The following is a 13,779-nucleotide window of genomic DNA, read 5'->3' as shown; positions in this document are numbered from 1 at the left end:
AGGCAATTGATATGTCGACATCACGACACGCATAGACATGATGACATCAGCTGGATTGATGCCAAAATAAGCTACAATACATGGAACTTATTCATGTAACAGAGCAAAGATAATTTATAAATTGATTTTTATAAATTCATGGCTGTGTTTAAGAAAATGTGGTATTACCGGTCAATATATTTTGTACATGCAAGTTCAAATAAATTAAGAATTTAAATGTCAATAACTTGAGATAAGTTATGTGACAATAGTTGAGTTATTTTAACTTGAAACTGTAAATTCAAGTAATCCAGAAATGTGTGCTTGTTCTGCTAGGTAAGGAAGGTTTCTTGCATTTATAATGTAAAGTAACTACTTAGTTTATTTTGAGGTATTAAATTAAAACAACTTGTGATTCAAGATCAATGAACTTTGACAATGTTCACACAACTCGTCTCTTATTGTTAAATTAACTTGATGAACTTTAATTTCCGAGTTAAAAAGAAGATAATTTTCATGCTGACTTTACTTGCATTTGCAAGGCAGCAGGTGAACTTTCATTTCCAAGTTAAACAGACACAAAATGTTTTACAATGTATTTATTTAAATGAAAAGTCTAACTGAAAGCAAAAACTGCCTGGGGTTGTTAGACTTATCTTCATTTGTAAATGTTTGATCCACCTCTAAAACTGATGCAACCAGCTGAATCAACATCAATTTACTCTGCAAATTTAAAGCAATTACTGTTATTTCACAAGATCTTACTCTGTCATCTTATGACATGGTTATGAGAGATCACAGTTTTTAGGTACCAAAGGCCAACCTTCTGCTACCCTACTTTTTATATCAATAGTCTAAACAAAGCAGTTTACATAAATGTGTTACAGGAGGGGGAGAATCGTCAGAATCCTCTCTTATGGTCCCTCATGTTCTTAAACGTAACAAAATTGTCTAGTAAACTGTGCGTTGGATAGAAACTGGTATAAGGATCAACCTGAAACTGTTTATCCCTGCTCTGCTATGACAGAAACAGCACTGGACTGTTAATCTTTCACTATTACTTATTGCAGCCTTTAGTCATTGACAGCTGGCCCATAGGATGGTACAACTGCTTCTTTCTTAGTTAAAGCTGCGTATGATGTTCATCACCAATTTTTCATCAAATCTGTAAAACCCGAGTGATAGCCGAGTATCACAAATCCGTTTTTCCGTGATTATGCACCTGCATCACCCCCCCACAGGGAACCACTTCAAAGTGTGCTCCATCACAAGCAGTCCGTTTGTTCACATACCAAACCAAAACCTAAACCAAACCATCCCTCAGTCCTTTTCATAATTCCATACAGCTACAGTATGACCACAGCAGCAACAAACATGAAAAGGGCTTCATTGCTTCTTGCTGCTGCGGCGGCATGGAATTCTGAAAAGGGCCGAGTGATGGTTTGGTTTAGGTTTTGGTTTGGTTTGTAAACAAATGGACTGGTTGTGATGGAGCACACTTTGAACTTGTTCACTGTGAGGGGAGTGATTCAGGTGCGTAATTACGGAAAGACTTATGGATTCGTGATACTTAGACTATCACTAGGGTTTTACAGATTTGATGAAAAATTGGTGACGAACATCACACGCAGCTTTAATTTCTGACTGAATATGTTCACTTCCTGGTTGCAGGATATCAAATATGTGTGGATAGGATTTTTTCAGTTCCCTAATTTTCATTTTGACTCTTTGATGGTGCTTTGTCATCTGGAAATCAATCTTGGTGCACCATCTTGAAGGATGTCTCAATTCCCTAAAATGCAACTCAGTGACAAAGGACTGAGGAGGCTGGTTGGAGAAGGTGTAACAGAGGAGACCCAGGTTTATCCTCGGTCATAGTCTTGTTGAAGTCTTTTTCGGCAATTGGATCCATCACATGTAAAAGAGATGTGACACTCGTCTGGATCACACAAACTGCGGCAGAGGCAGGTAAAAACTTTTCTTCAATCTGAACTTGTTATTTAAAATGATCAAATGCGTGATCAAACTAGTGTGTGTTAAATAAAAAATGTATGACCTCCGTACCTTGCCTCCTGACACATTATGCTACCTTGTGAATGGAATTAAAAGTTAATGATGTTGCTTTGGCTTGCCCCCTTCTTTGCAAATCAACAACTTATCACTAGCCATGTTTACAGTCCAAAAATTCCAATTAACAGTGATGTTTCAGTACAGCAAAGGATACACAGTATAATAATGTGACAATGTGCAACTATTTGTTTAAACCCGACAAAACCTGATCCTCGAATCAGTCTTTACAGAGCATGTTTGCTGTTACTTTGCAGGAGCTCAAGTTACAAGGCACTAGTGGAGTAGAGGTTAACAAGATACCTGCAATATGACCAGAGTGGATCGAGCAGAAATGAAAGGCTGAAGTTTAAAGTGTATATTTTATCATCTTGTTTGTGTCTTGGATCTGCAGATACTAAAGATGGCAGCGAACTGGCTTGGACTCCTGTCCATTGGAATGTTCTACATCATTGTGCTGAGTACAGGCATCTGGGCATCTAGGAAATCCAAACGCGAAGAGAAGAAATGCACTGGGAACCGCAGTGAAATTGCAATGGTTGGCGGGCGCAACTTGAACATTTTGGTCAGCGTCTGTACTATGACAGGTAAAACGTAGAGATCAAAAGACTTTCACTTCACAGATGGCGGGAAGGATGAGGTGTTGAGGTGTGGACCTGAGGACCTACAACTTGAGAAACAGGAGGAGGAGGGAATGGAGGGAAAAAGCAAAAAGAGAATGAGCAGTGTTAGGGTTCAACACCTGGTGTGAAGTGGGAATTGCAGCAAAAGACAGAAAAGGGGTGGCTTGGAGAAATAAAATAATGGACCCTATTACCCAGTCAGAGAGATGGAGAGGTGGAAAATCATATCATTTTGGCGGGGAAATTGCTTTACTGACCATGGTAATAAGTCTTATCATGTTGTAGTTTTGCTGCTGTCATAGTTATCATAGCATTATACAGTAGTTGTGTCTTAATTGTTTGTGTCTGTCATTCTTCTTATACATTAAAATATAAAAAGAAAGAAACATTTTAGTGGAAATTATGTGAAAATGAAAACATGTTAAAAGCTGAAACCAAAAACTGAAAAATTGTACAAGATAAATGGATCACAGACAGAATCACAAAAGGTGCCTCTTCAAAATGGGTTCTGAAACCAACCTCCTTGAGCAGAGATGGACTCTATTCTACTCTGAAGTTTCCCAGGTACCATTAGGCCAAGTGGACCATGGATGTGGCAATGTCAGAGGTAAAAATTTGGGCTTGGAGGAGTTTAATGTAGCATGTTCAATGTAGCATGGAGATCGGGGACAGTACCTCCAGGCTGGTAGAGTGGGGCGATGGTTCCCCGTCTTAAAAATGGGAACCAGAGGGTGTGCTCCATCTACAGGGGGATCTCACTCTTCAGTGTCTGTGAGAAAGGTCTATGCCAGGGTACTATAAAGAAGAGTCTGACTGACAGTTGAATCTTGAATTTAAGAGGAACAATGTGGTTTTTGTCCTGGTCATGGAACACTAGACCAGCTCTTTAACCTCTACAGTATTGTGGAGGGTGTATGGGAATTTGCCCATCCAGTCCATATGTGTTTTGTGGATTTGAAGAAGGAATTTGACCACGTCCATTGGGGTATTGTTTGGAGGTGTGTTTCAGGAGTAGGAGCTCGCTAGTTGATCCCCGTATAAATGGAGGCAGAGCCTCTGGCAGTTAGTCTAACTTGTTCTCAGTGTGGGTTGGACCTTTTGTCACAGATTCTGTTCATAATATTTATGGAAAGATTTCTAGGTACAGCCAGGGGTCGGAGGGTGTCCAAGTTGGAGGCCTCATGATTACATCTCTGCAATTTACAGATGATGTAGTCTTGTTGGCTTCATCAAACTGTTACTGCCAGCTTGCACCAGGACAGTTTGCAGCCAAGTGGGAATTAGCTGGGATGAAGATCAGCACCTCTAAATCTAAGGCCATGGTTTTCAGTTGGAAAAAGGTGGTGCGCCCGCTGCAGGTTGGGATGAGTTGTTGCTCCAAGTGAAGGACATTTAGTATCATGGGGTCTTTTTTTTGAGTGAGGAAAGAATGACGAAGAAGCTTGACAGGGGGATTGGAGCAGCATTGGCAGTGAAGCTCTCAGTTTACCACTGATTTATGTTCCTACCCTCACCTGTGGCAATGAGATGTGCATAGTGACCAAAAGAACAAGGCAGCAAATACAAGCAGTGGAAATGAGTTTCCTCGGCAGGTTGGCAGTGCTCTCCCTCAAATACAAGGTGAGGAGTTTGGCCATCATTGAGGGGCTTCTAGGGCTACTCCTCCACATCCAGAGGAGCTAAATGAGTGGTTCATGCATGTCCAACTAGGAGGAGGCAACATGACCCTGAGGCAGACCCAGGTCATGCTGGAGGAGTTACATCTCGGTTGGCCTGGGAACGCTTTAGAATCCACCTAGAGGAACTAGAGGAGGTGGCCAGGGACAGGGAAGTTGTAGTTCCACTGGTGCCCCTGCAACTTGAATCTGGATAAGTGGAGGAAGATGGATGGATGGACAGACAAACATTACAACATGAACAATAGCAAATAGTTTTTCAGATATGATCCAGAAACAACATGATGATAGACAGACAAATGTTCTGACTGCTATGTCCCCTCACATTAAATGGAGATGACAGTTAAAGGAAGCGACTTAAAGCTGCCAACAACTAGACTCTCTGTAGAAGGATTTTTAATGCAACCTGAACACAGAAAATGATTTCACCTTCTTTTGAATGCTCACTGTCTTTCTTTTTTAGCCACTTGGGTTGGAGGGGGCTATATTCTTGGTACTGCCGAAGTGGTCTACGATCCCACAAAAGGACTGGTGTGGGCTTCAGGACCTATTTCATACTTCTTAAACTTGATTATTGGTGAGTTTGTTGGTCAAATCCAATACAGTCAAGAAATGTCCTTAGTGTATGTAAAGCACCTTTGAGACCTAAGATTTAGCTGAAAATTTATGGTTTACAGGACAGTTGGTGCTGGGTTAATCCACGTCACTGGGCAGCTTTCAAACTTTTTGTCGTAAATCTCTGATCTGAACTTTGCTTAAAATGCTTCTATATTCTTTTATCAAGATGATGATGTTTTTGTTTTTTTGTTTTTTTAACACAAACCTTTGTAGATTAAAAAATGTTGTATTTGTGATTTCAGGTGGATTATTCTTCACCACACCAATGCGGAAGAAGAACTATGTAACTCTCATGGATCCATTTCAAGAAAAATATGGCAACACTGTAGCTGCTGTACTGTTCATTCCTGTTATAATTTCAGATATCTTTTGGGTAGCTTGTATTCTTGGTGCACTAGGTGAGTCAGTAACCAGTGATTAACTCTTAAAATTATGAATTTATGAATTTAATAGTTAATATTTCTCTTTTTCACTCATGTAAATACTGCTACTGTCTTCAGCTGCACTGATTCACACTGAATGAATCTTTTCGGGTACAGGAGGAACATTAACCGTGCTCATGGATATCCCCTCCCCAGTAGCTGTGATCATCTCTGCTGCTGTTGCCATCCTTTACACAGTAATGGGAGGACTATATTCTGTGGCCTATACTGATGTCATTCAACTGAGCTTCATGTTCCTTGGACTGGTATGATCATGACTTCATATCAGTTCATTGCAGTTTAATGTAACCTTTATTCATAGATTTAGTATGGCTTTCAAGGAAAAGTGACTTTTAATCCATCAGTTCTTTCAGTTGATTATTTTGTCAGAGTGCATCTACCAGGTCTAATGCTTTATCACATATTTATCCATAGAACTATGCAGGATAATGCATGTTTGACTCTCTAAGCTTCCCTTCTCATTGTTTCAGTGGATATGTGTGCCTTTTATCATGACAAGTCCCTCTGCTACTAACATCACTGCTGCTGCAGTGAATAAACTGTACCAGGACCCATGGATTGGAAAATTGGAGTTGGAGGATGCAGGTTGCTGGATAGATAACTTCCTGCTACTGGTAATGGACCCCTAATGACTCCTGTGCAATCGTAGATTTCAAGAAGGCAAAGTCTCAGTTGTTGGTTGTAAATTTCATCAACATCATGATCAACAATGCTGTTACCATTTACTTGAGCAGTGGCGGACCCAGAAAAAATGGAAGGGAGGGGGGTATAACATCCTGTTGATGTTACACAGCTTTAGGCACTCCAGTATCCGTGTGTGGCATTGAGTCATAGGCTTTCTTGTAGTCAATCCAGGCAGTGCACAGGTTGGTGTTCCTGGTCTTAAGGCGAAGACACACCAACCCCATTTTCAGTGGTCGGACGTCGTTGGGCAGTCTGGCAAGGTCAGTGATATGAGTTTGCTCAGTGTGTTCTGTGCGATCAGCTGTCATTACTGCCATCGCTAGTCTTTTCGGCCGATTCAATGTGTGTAATCGACCACTACCCTATGTTCAGTTGCACCAATCTGATTGGTGGACGGATAGCACTTGACTAGTGAATCAGCACTTGACATGTGAATACAGCTATACCAAAATACTTCACACCATTATTGTCTTCCATAATAGGCCATTCACTGCTCATTTCATATCTGAATGAGGGCCAGTCAGTGTTGCCTATGGACTTCATTCATCCCATGAAGTGAACAGTTAGCATTATTAGCATAGTGCAATTTCTCCTTCATTTTCACCTGCGACATCTTTCTTCTCCCACAAGAAGAAGCCTGAGAGCTGACAACGCCAGTATCTTCTTATTACTGGCTATCTGTTCAACAACTGTACAACAACAACCCTTATTGACTACTCAAAACTCTCTGCTGACAGCAATGATTGCTGACAGTGAGCTCTGTGTTTTCATCTAGGGAGATGTTCTGTCATTTCCAGTTGTATGTCTCGCGCAAGTGCAGACTGTACGCTCAAGTCGGTAGTGGATTTGGTGTGTTCTTCACACTTTTTTGACCGTACCAGGGGACGAGAGCTGACTGATGAGTCGAGCTACCTTTTCTGGCGACGATCGGTAGTTGGGTTGGCGTGTCTTTGCTCTTACAGTCTTGGGCAATTGCCCTGTCAAGTAGTTGCTGGTGTTTGGCTTCTCTGTTGTTGTTGCCAATTCCTTTCTGTGCTCTGCTCATGTATTGCTCCATGTGCCTACTCATCTTAGCCACTATGATGCCTAATAGGAGCTTCCACGTGGTGCTGAGGCAAGTTATAGGCTGGTAGTTGGATGGTATTGCTCCGTTCTGGGGGTCCTTAATTATGAGGATTGTCCGGCCCTGATTGTCCTAGCCACTCTGGGTGGTTTCCTGATATTAGTAGCTGGTTCATCTGTGCTGTTAGTAGGCGTGAATCATGTTGGGCCCTGGTGCTGTCCAGCTCTTCATTTTGGTCACTGTTGTTTAGATGTCAGCTAGGGTGATGACTACTGGGTCTTGTTCTGGAAGTTGGCTGTGCTCTGCCTGTAAGTCTATCAGCCATTGGGCGTTAGTGTTATGTGTTGCCTCTTTCTCTCGGGTTGGTAGAGAGCACCTTGTTTATTCTCCTTGCCTCTACTTCTCTTGTATACCTCTTTAGGCGGGTAGCTAGGGCTGTGAGCCTTTGCTTAGCAGTCTCCAGTGCCTCAGCTGTGTTTGTTATATTTCCTGGGCAGCTCTTTCCTCAGATTCACACCTCTGCTTAGTTCTGTTAGAAGGCTGACTTCTCTCTGTGCCACCACGATCTTTGCCTCTGGTCTTCTCCTCCATCGGGCAATTCATTCCTTCTGGCTACTCATACTGTTCCTCTTGTAGCCAAGCATCTCTAGGATGATTGTTACCGCTGCGTACATCAGCTGGTTGGTCTCAGTGATGGTAGTAGTAGGGATATTTAGCAGTGTCGTGTTCAAGTCCTCTAGTAGAGACTGGTCTGGTACTTTGTTGTTTAGCTTTGGCAAGCAGGAGGTAGTTGAATTCCCCCAGGACTTAATGATTCTCTCTCTCAGGTCAGCTGCCCTTGTGTTCAGTCTGTCTGTCTTTGGGGCTTGGTACCAATCTTGATATTTAGGGGTGATGTTGAAACCACCCCCAAACTGACCTGTCGTCCTGGCTCCCCCTTGCTGTAGCATCTTTGTACCGTGGATGAGGAGATATTTGAACACTGAGCTAAGAGCTGTTTCTTAGTAAGTGAATGAAAATGTGGGGTTTCGAAGCAACCATTTCTCCCACATTTCCTACATATATCCCTTCTCACTGGAGTTGTTACTGTAGTAACACTCCATCAGTAGTAATGTTTTCTGCCCTGCTCCATGAATGTCTTGTTCCAGTAGATGATTTGACATCAGGATGTCCTGGTTCCCCAACACCTGACCTTGTTGTCCTGGGCGACGTCTGAGCCAGTATGACTCTTTGATTTATTGTACTGCTCATTCCGAGGTATAGGCGTATAGCATAAAGGGCCTTGCCCAAGGGCCCACATTTCACTCCTGCCAGGATTTGAACCCCCCGACCTTCCACACCAAAGTCAGTGGTGTAGACCACTTAGATAGATAGATAGATAGATAGATAGATAGATAGATAGATAGATAGATAGATAGATAGATAGATAGATAGATAGATAGATAGATAGATAGATAGATAGATAGATAGATAGATAGATAGATAGATAGATAGATAGATAGATAGATAGATCCTTCTCCAAATGGTCATATTCCTGCTCAACAGGACTGCTTGCTTTTTTTAGAACATACTGTGCATTACAGTCATATTTCACAACACAATATACACTCTGTTCTTACCTAGATACGTCTGCTAGCAAATTCACTCTTTATGGAAACTGTTAATTAACATACAACTTAAAACTGATTACTAACCCCGAGGCTTAGATGTCATAGTAGCATGAGTTTTTTCTACTTGGTAGTAGGCCTACTAGTAGTTCATACAGGAAATTGTGAGTGTGCAGCATATAGAATACTTGACGATCTGTCAAACAAAACACTAACAATTCCGAAGATGCTGACACATGCCCAACAGCCAGTAAATGCAGTAAAAGTTAATTACATACACTACTTAGATATAGGCCAATGTTTGACAACTTTCTGTTGATTCACTCAATCACTGGCTGTGTTTTGTGGTAAATGTCATGCAGTTCTATAGTTCTGACTGTATAATAATACATTACATACCATCTGTGGTTAACCGTTTGATTTTCTGGAGTGCAGACCCAAATGCTGCTTGAATAGACAGTTGTCTCTTAATGATTAGTAGACTTTAGTCTAGTTCAGATTTAACTCCCTTTACCATATAATCCGGCACCAAGGGCACCAGTAGGTATATCCGCCATTGCTTAAATTATTGTCTCTTGTCACCAGGTGCATGTGGCACATTTTTCCTCCAATACTTTCAGATTTCACAAAAAGAGAAATACCAGAAAAAACAGAGAAAATACATCACTGGACCTAGATAATATTCTGTTAACCCTTAAATCTTGAGTGTTTATTTTTTCCTGAAGGGTGAATTACTCACACACTTTAAGCTGACATCTAGGGGATGTAAATGTGTAAGTGAATATTGTTTCTGTTTTTTTTACAGATACATATTTCCCCGTTTTGTATGTGTATGTTTAAAGTTGTTGACTTTATTTCTCTTCTAGTCCATTGGAGGGGTTTGCTATCAGGCTTTCTACCAGCGAGTTCTGTCTGCAGCCACAGATGCCCAGGCTAAGATCACCTGTTACATTGGAGCAGTCTTATGTCCTATGCTTGGCATCCCATCACTCATTATTGGAGCTGTATCTGCATCTACCAGTTCAGTTCTTATTCTTTTCTCGTTATCTTAACAATTTCTTTCATGTAATGGAAAATTCTGCATGTCAAACAAGAGAAAAATTGTGTATTTTCTGCAAGGCCTGCAGAAAATAATGCAGGTATAACAATTAGTCATGTATGGACATAAATTTGTTTCACTTTTTTTTCAGACTGGAACCAGACCACCTTTGGGTCACCCAGCCCTTATGAACAGGGTAAAGCTGGTATGATTTTGCCAATTGCCCTTCAGCATCTCTGTCCCTTCTATGTTTCTCTGATCGGTATGGGAACACTTGCTGCAGCAGTAATGTCATCAGTTGACTCTGCTCTTCTGTCTGCTGCCTCCCAACTGGCCCGAAATGTCTACAAGAACATCATCTACAAACAGGTAAACAACACTGCTTTTGCCCAAGTGGTCATTAGATTGAATAATTTATAGATGTTATGAGGTTATAAAACACCAAAAAAAAGACAAACATTTAAATATAGGAAACATTCTTGGATTTTAAATAACATGTGTCAGTTTGTATCTATCTGAGTGTGAACACTGTTCTCGTGTCCCCCAAGTTGATTTGATAACATTGTAAAAGCTTTAATTAACTCGAAAAATGTTTTTTTTTTTTTTTACTCACTTGACTCTAGTTGCGGAAAAAGGTCTTTCCATTGCAGTTTTGCATGATATACCAATGGCGCTACGCCCGAAAAACCACCTCTTGCCAGCACAAAGACTTTTAATCGAAAAGCGAGTTTTGGCAAAATTGTGGTTTTTCCATTAGGTAAATCTTTATGCGCAAGTTATATTCGCACAATTTGAGGGTCAATGGAAAAGCGACTAATGAATGTCACCTGGAGTGCAGATAAGACAACAGTCAAAAGGACAAATATCAGCCAATGTTGGATCTGTGCACTGTTAGTAAGTTTTAGATAAAACTGAACAGAAGGTTAATTACACTATCTCCTTTTCTTTTAGGCATCAGAGAAGAGTGTCCTTGTGGTGGTTAAAGTATCAGTCCTCCTGTGTGGTGTGATCGGGGCATGTCTAGCTCTCACAACGTCTTCTGTTGTTCAATTTTGGATCATCGGTTCAGATACCTTGTATTCAATGATGACTCCTCAGGTGATATGCATCCTCTACTTATCCCAGTGGGTTAACGTCTATGGAGCCTGTTGTGGGTTTGTGTTTTCACTACTACTGAGAGGTTTGGTTGGGGAGGCCTTCTTGGGCCTTCCTGATGTGCTGCCTCTGCCATGGGACAGGATCCAGGAGGATGGACACAGATATCGCCTGTTTCCATTCCGTACTGCCATCGTCATCGTCACATTTGTTATTATTTTACTCGTATCACAAATGTCTATCTGGTTGAAGGGGAAGAAATTACTGACAAATGATGCAGAAACGAATGAAATGTATGACCTAGGACTCAACCAGAAAAATGTAGAAGAAAATGAAGCGCTGACTAAAGAAGAGGAGCCTTCTTATCTTCATAGAGGACAGATATTATGAGGTATTTGCGTAGAATGTGGGCAATGTTTTCAACCGGGATGTATTTAAGCAACGAATGAGCTTTTATTCCCTTCAGGGAATTGCAGTATATAAATGTTGAAGTTAATCAGAGCGTCTGTATGATTTGTATTACACTTTTTACATGTTTTAGAAACTGAAGCCAACCAAAATTATTTCATCATTGCTGACCAGCCATAGTCTTCTACAAAGGAGACAGTAATGTAGTAGTATTCGAGTTTTCATTCAGATTGCACTTATCAAATATCAAATGCGCACAAGTAAGCATTAAAAGTCATCAAAACATCTATTTGGTCTATTTTTATGCAAATTATGAATAAAAATTACATAAAAAAAGAAAAAAGAAAAAAAAACAAGAAAAAAAAAATTACTCAAACATCAAGGAGCCGTCACTATAATTCTGTTTCTAATAATGTCTATGTGTGTTGATGCATATGAAGTGTGTGTCACAAGGTGCTTCATTTTCATTTAACCTATAATGGCGTGCTCCTATTTTATGACTGTTTTAAATTGTTTTTAATTGTAAAATATTCGGTAAATAAAGAATCTTTGCAAATAAAAAAATTAATAATTCTTAGAATCAGTTTTAATGTTGTAGTAAACCCTTGAAGACCTAAAAAGTCATTGGCCAAAAAAAAGGATCCACTGATCTAAAATATGTAATAACTATTCAATCACTAATTAACTTCAATCACTAATCACTACCAATGCATTTAAATATTCAGGGAAAATACAGTTTTTCAGCTTCTCTGCATATCAAATGTGTCTTGTTTTTTTGGATGTTCAGATATTCAGTGAACATGGAAACACTGTCATCTTCTGAAACACTGATTCACCAGTAATGTCCATGTAGTCTGACATATGACAGTGTTGTCTTTACATTCAGTTCATGATATATTTTGCTGAAAAAGTCACTTTTTCCTCAGTTGTCTGTTTTGATATAAAATCCTTCTAATTAATCTAGAGCTGTAATGAATGACTATATGATCACCAAAATTAAATGTAGGAAAATACTCAATTTTCACTGAAAAGTGCAAAGTGCAGAGGACAATATTATAACAAGTGGTGATGAATCACTTGGGGACAGGTTAAATGTAGAGAAAAAATAGTTGGAAATCACCACCATTATAGTTCTAGATCATAAAGGGTTAAATATAATCTCTCTTATCTTTAGCTGTAAAATACAGATTTATAATAAATCCATTAAACATATCATCATATGTTTATAGTTCAATAATTTTCCCCTGGAATTAAAGTATTCCGATTCTGTTCATCAATTTGCAATCAATATTTCTTGTCTGCACTAACAATAATAATTTAAAACTCAGGCATATATGTTAAAGCGTCATTTGGATTTAAAATATCCATCCATTTTCTGAACTGCTTGGTCCATGTAAAGGTCATGGAGGTGTGGGAACCTATTTCAGCTACCATATTTTACCAGTTTATTGCAGGGCTTTTTTTTGCTTCCAAGTAGAGGCTAAATTAAGTGGAGATTGTTAATTTGACTATAGAACATAAAATAGATAGAGTTTTAGGTATGTTGCATATTTGCAACAATAGGCAATAAGGATAAAAAAAACACATTTTATTGTCTCAGGCATGGAGATGGTTTTATTGATGCCACATTTTTTCCAGTGTCCTGAATGTAACATCCACTATTTTAACTATTATTATCATCCAAACAAACAGTGCTCAAGCTTTTAATTTGGAACATGGGAGTCAAATTCATTTTAGTTAAGGGGCCACATACAGACCAATATTATCTCAAGGAGGCTGGACTAGTTAGTACAAATACACCTGTGTGTGGAAGGTCCAAGAAGTAGTTAATCAGCATAACTGTCAACAGTTACACCATGAAGACAAGAAAACACTCCAAGCAGAGGAAAAGTCATTGAAAAGTACGAGTCAGGGAATAGATCTAAAAATGATTTCAAATCACCAGAGTTCAGTTAAACCCATCATTAATAAATGGAGAGTATGGTATGTCCTCACAAACTGAGTGACCATAAAGGAGACTTTTGAGGGTGGACACCAAGTCACCCATGAGTACTGTGAAGGATTAAAAGCTACAGCAGCTGAGGTGGGAGAGATGCTACTGAAAGTGACAGTTGTCCAGGTTCAGCTTTATGGGAGAGTGGTGAAGAGGAAACCACTGTTGAAGAAATCTCAACAAGGGTCAAATGGAAGAAGGCTCTGTGGTCTGATGAGACCAAATAGTGCAGTGGTTCCCAACCTTTTCTGTCTTGTGACCCCATTTTAACATCACAAATTTCTGGCGACCCCAGACATTCAAAACGGAAACATTCTTTTGGCTAAAATGAATTTGTTTTTGATCATGTAATAGTTTACTATACTAAGTTGCAAGTAAACGTTAATTTTAGAGGACATTTAGTCTATATAATGTATATTATTATGGACGGAGGCAGAAAAGCCAGGTGTAGATTACTGCACAAAGTGAGAATTTTATTTTCCTT

At 39.7% G+C, this 13,779-nt stretch overlaps 1 protein-coding gene across 1 annotated transcript; it reads left to right on the top strand.

Annotated features, from left to right (window-relative positions):
- Nucleotides 1-2,449: 2,449 nt before the first annotated feature.
- On the top strand, nt 2,450-11,284 carry LOC115429081 (high affinity choline transporter 1-like). Its single transcript, XM_030148330.1, has 8 exons — nt 2,450-2,633; nt 4,809-4,922; nt 5,206-5,361; nt 5,503-5,651; nt 5,877-6,020; nt 9,627-9,780; nt 9,951-10,168; nt 10,751-11,284. The coding sequence occupies exons 1-8, from the start codon at nt 2,450-2,452 to the stop codon at nt 11,282-11,284; spliced, it is 1,653 nt and encodes a 550-aa protein (XP_030004190.1).
- The last annotated feature ends 2,495 nt before the right edge of the window (nt 11,285-13,779 follow it).

This window comes from Sphaeramia orbicularis, chromosome 12 (assembly GCF_902148855.1).
Source record: "Sphaeramia orbicularis chromosome 12, fSphaOr1.1, whole genome shotgun sequence".
Classification (NCBI taxonomy): Eukaryota; Metazoa; Chordata; class Actinopteri; order Kurtiformes; family Apogonidae; genus Sphaeramia; species Sphaeramia orbicularis.
The sequence above is the reverse complement of the archived record's forward strand: the minus strand, read 5'-3'. Positions and strand labels throughout refer to the sequence as shown.

Bases quoted from the DNA above. Each gene is read 5' to 3' on its own strand.
- LOC115429081 (XM_030148330.1), top strand. From the start codon at position 2,450: ATGGCAGCGAACTGGCTTGGACTCCTGTCCATTGGAATGTTCTACATC. The intron at 2,634-4,808 runs GTAAAACGTAGA...TTTCTTTTTTAG, and splicing joins CAGCGTCTGTACTATGACAG to CCACTTGGGTTGGAGGGGGC. The intron at 4,923-5,205 runs GTGAGTTTGTTG...TTGTGATTTCAG, and splicing joins CTTCTTAAACTTGATTATTG to GTGGATTATTCTTCACCACA.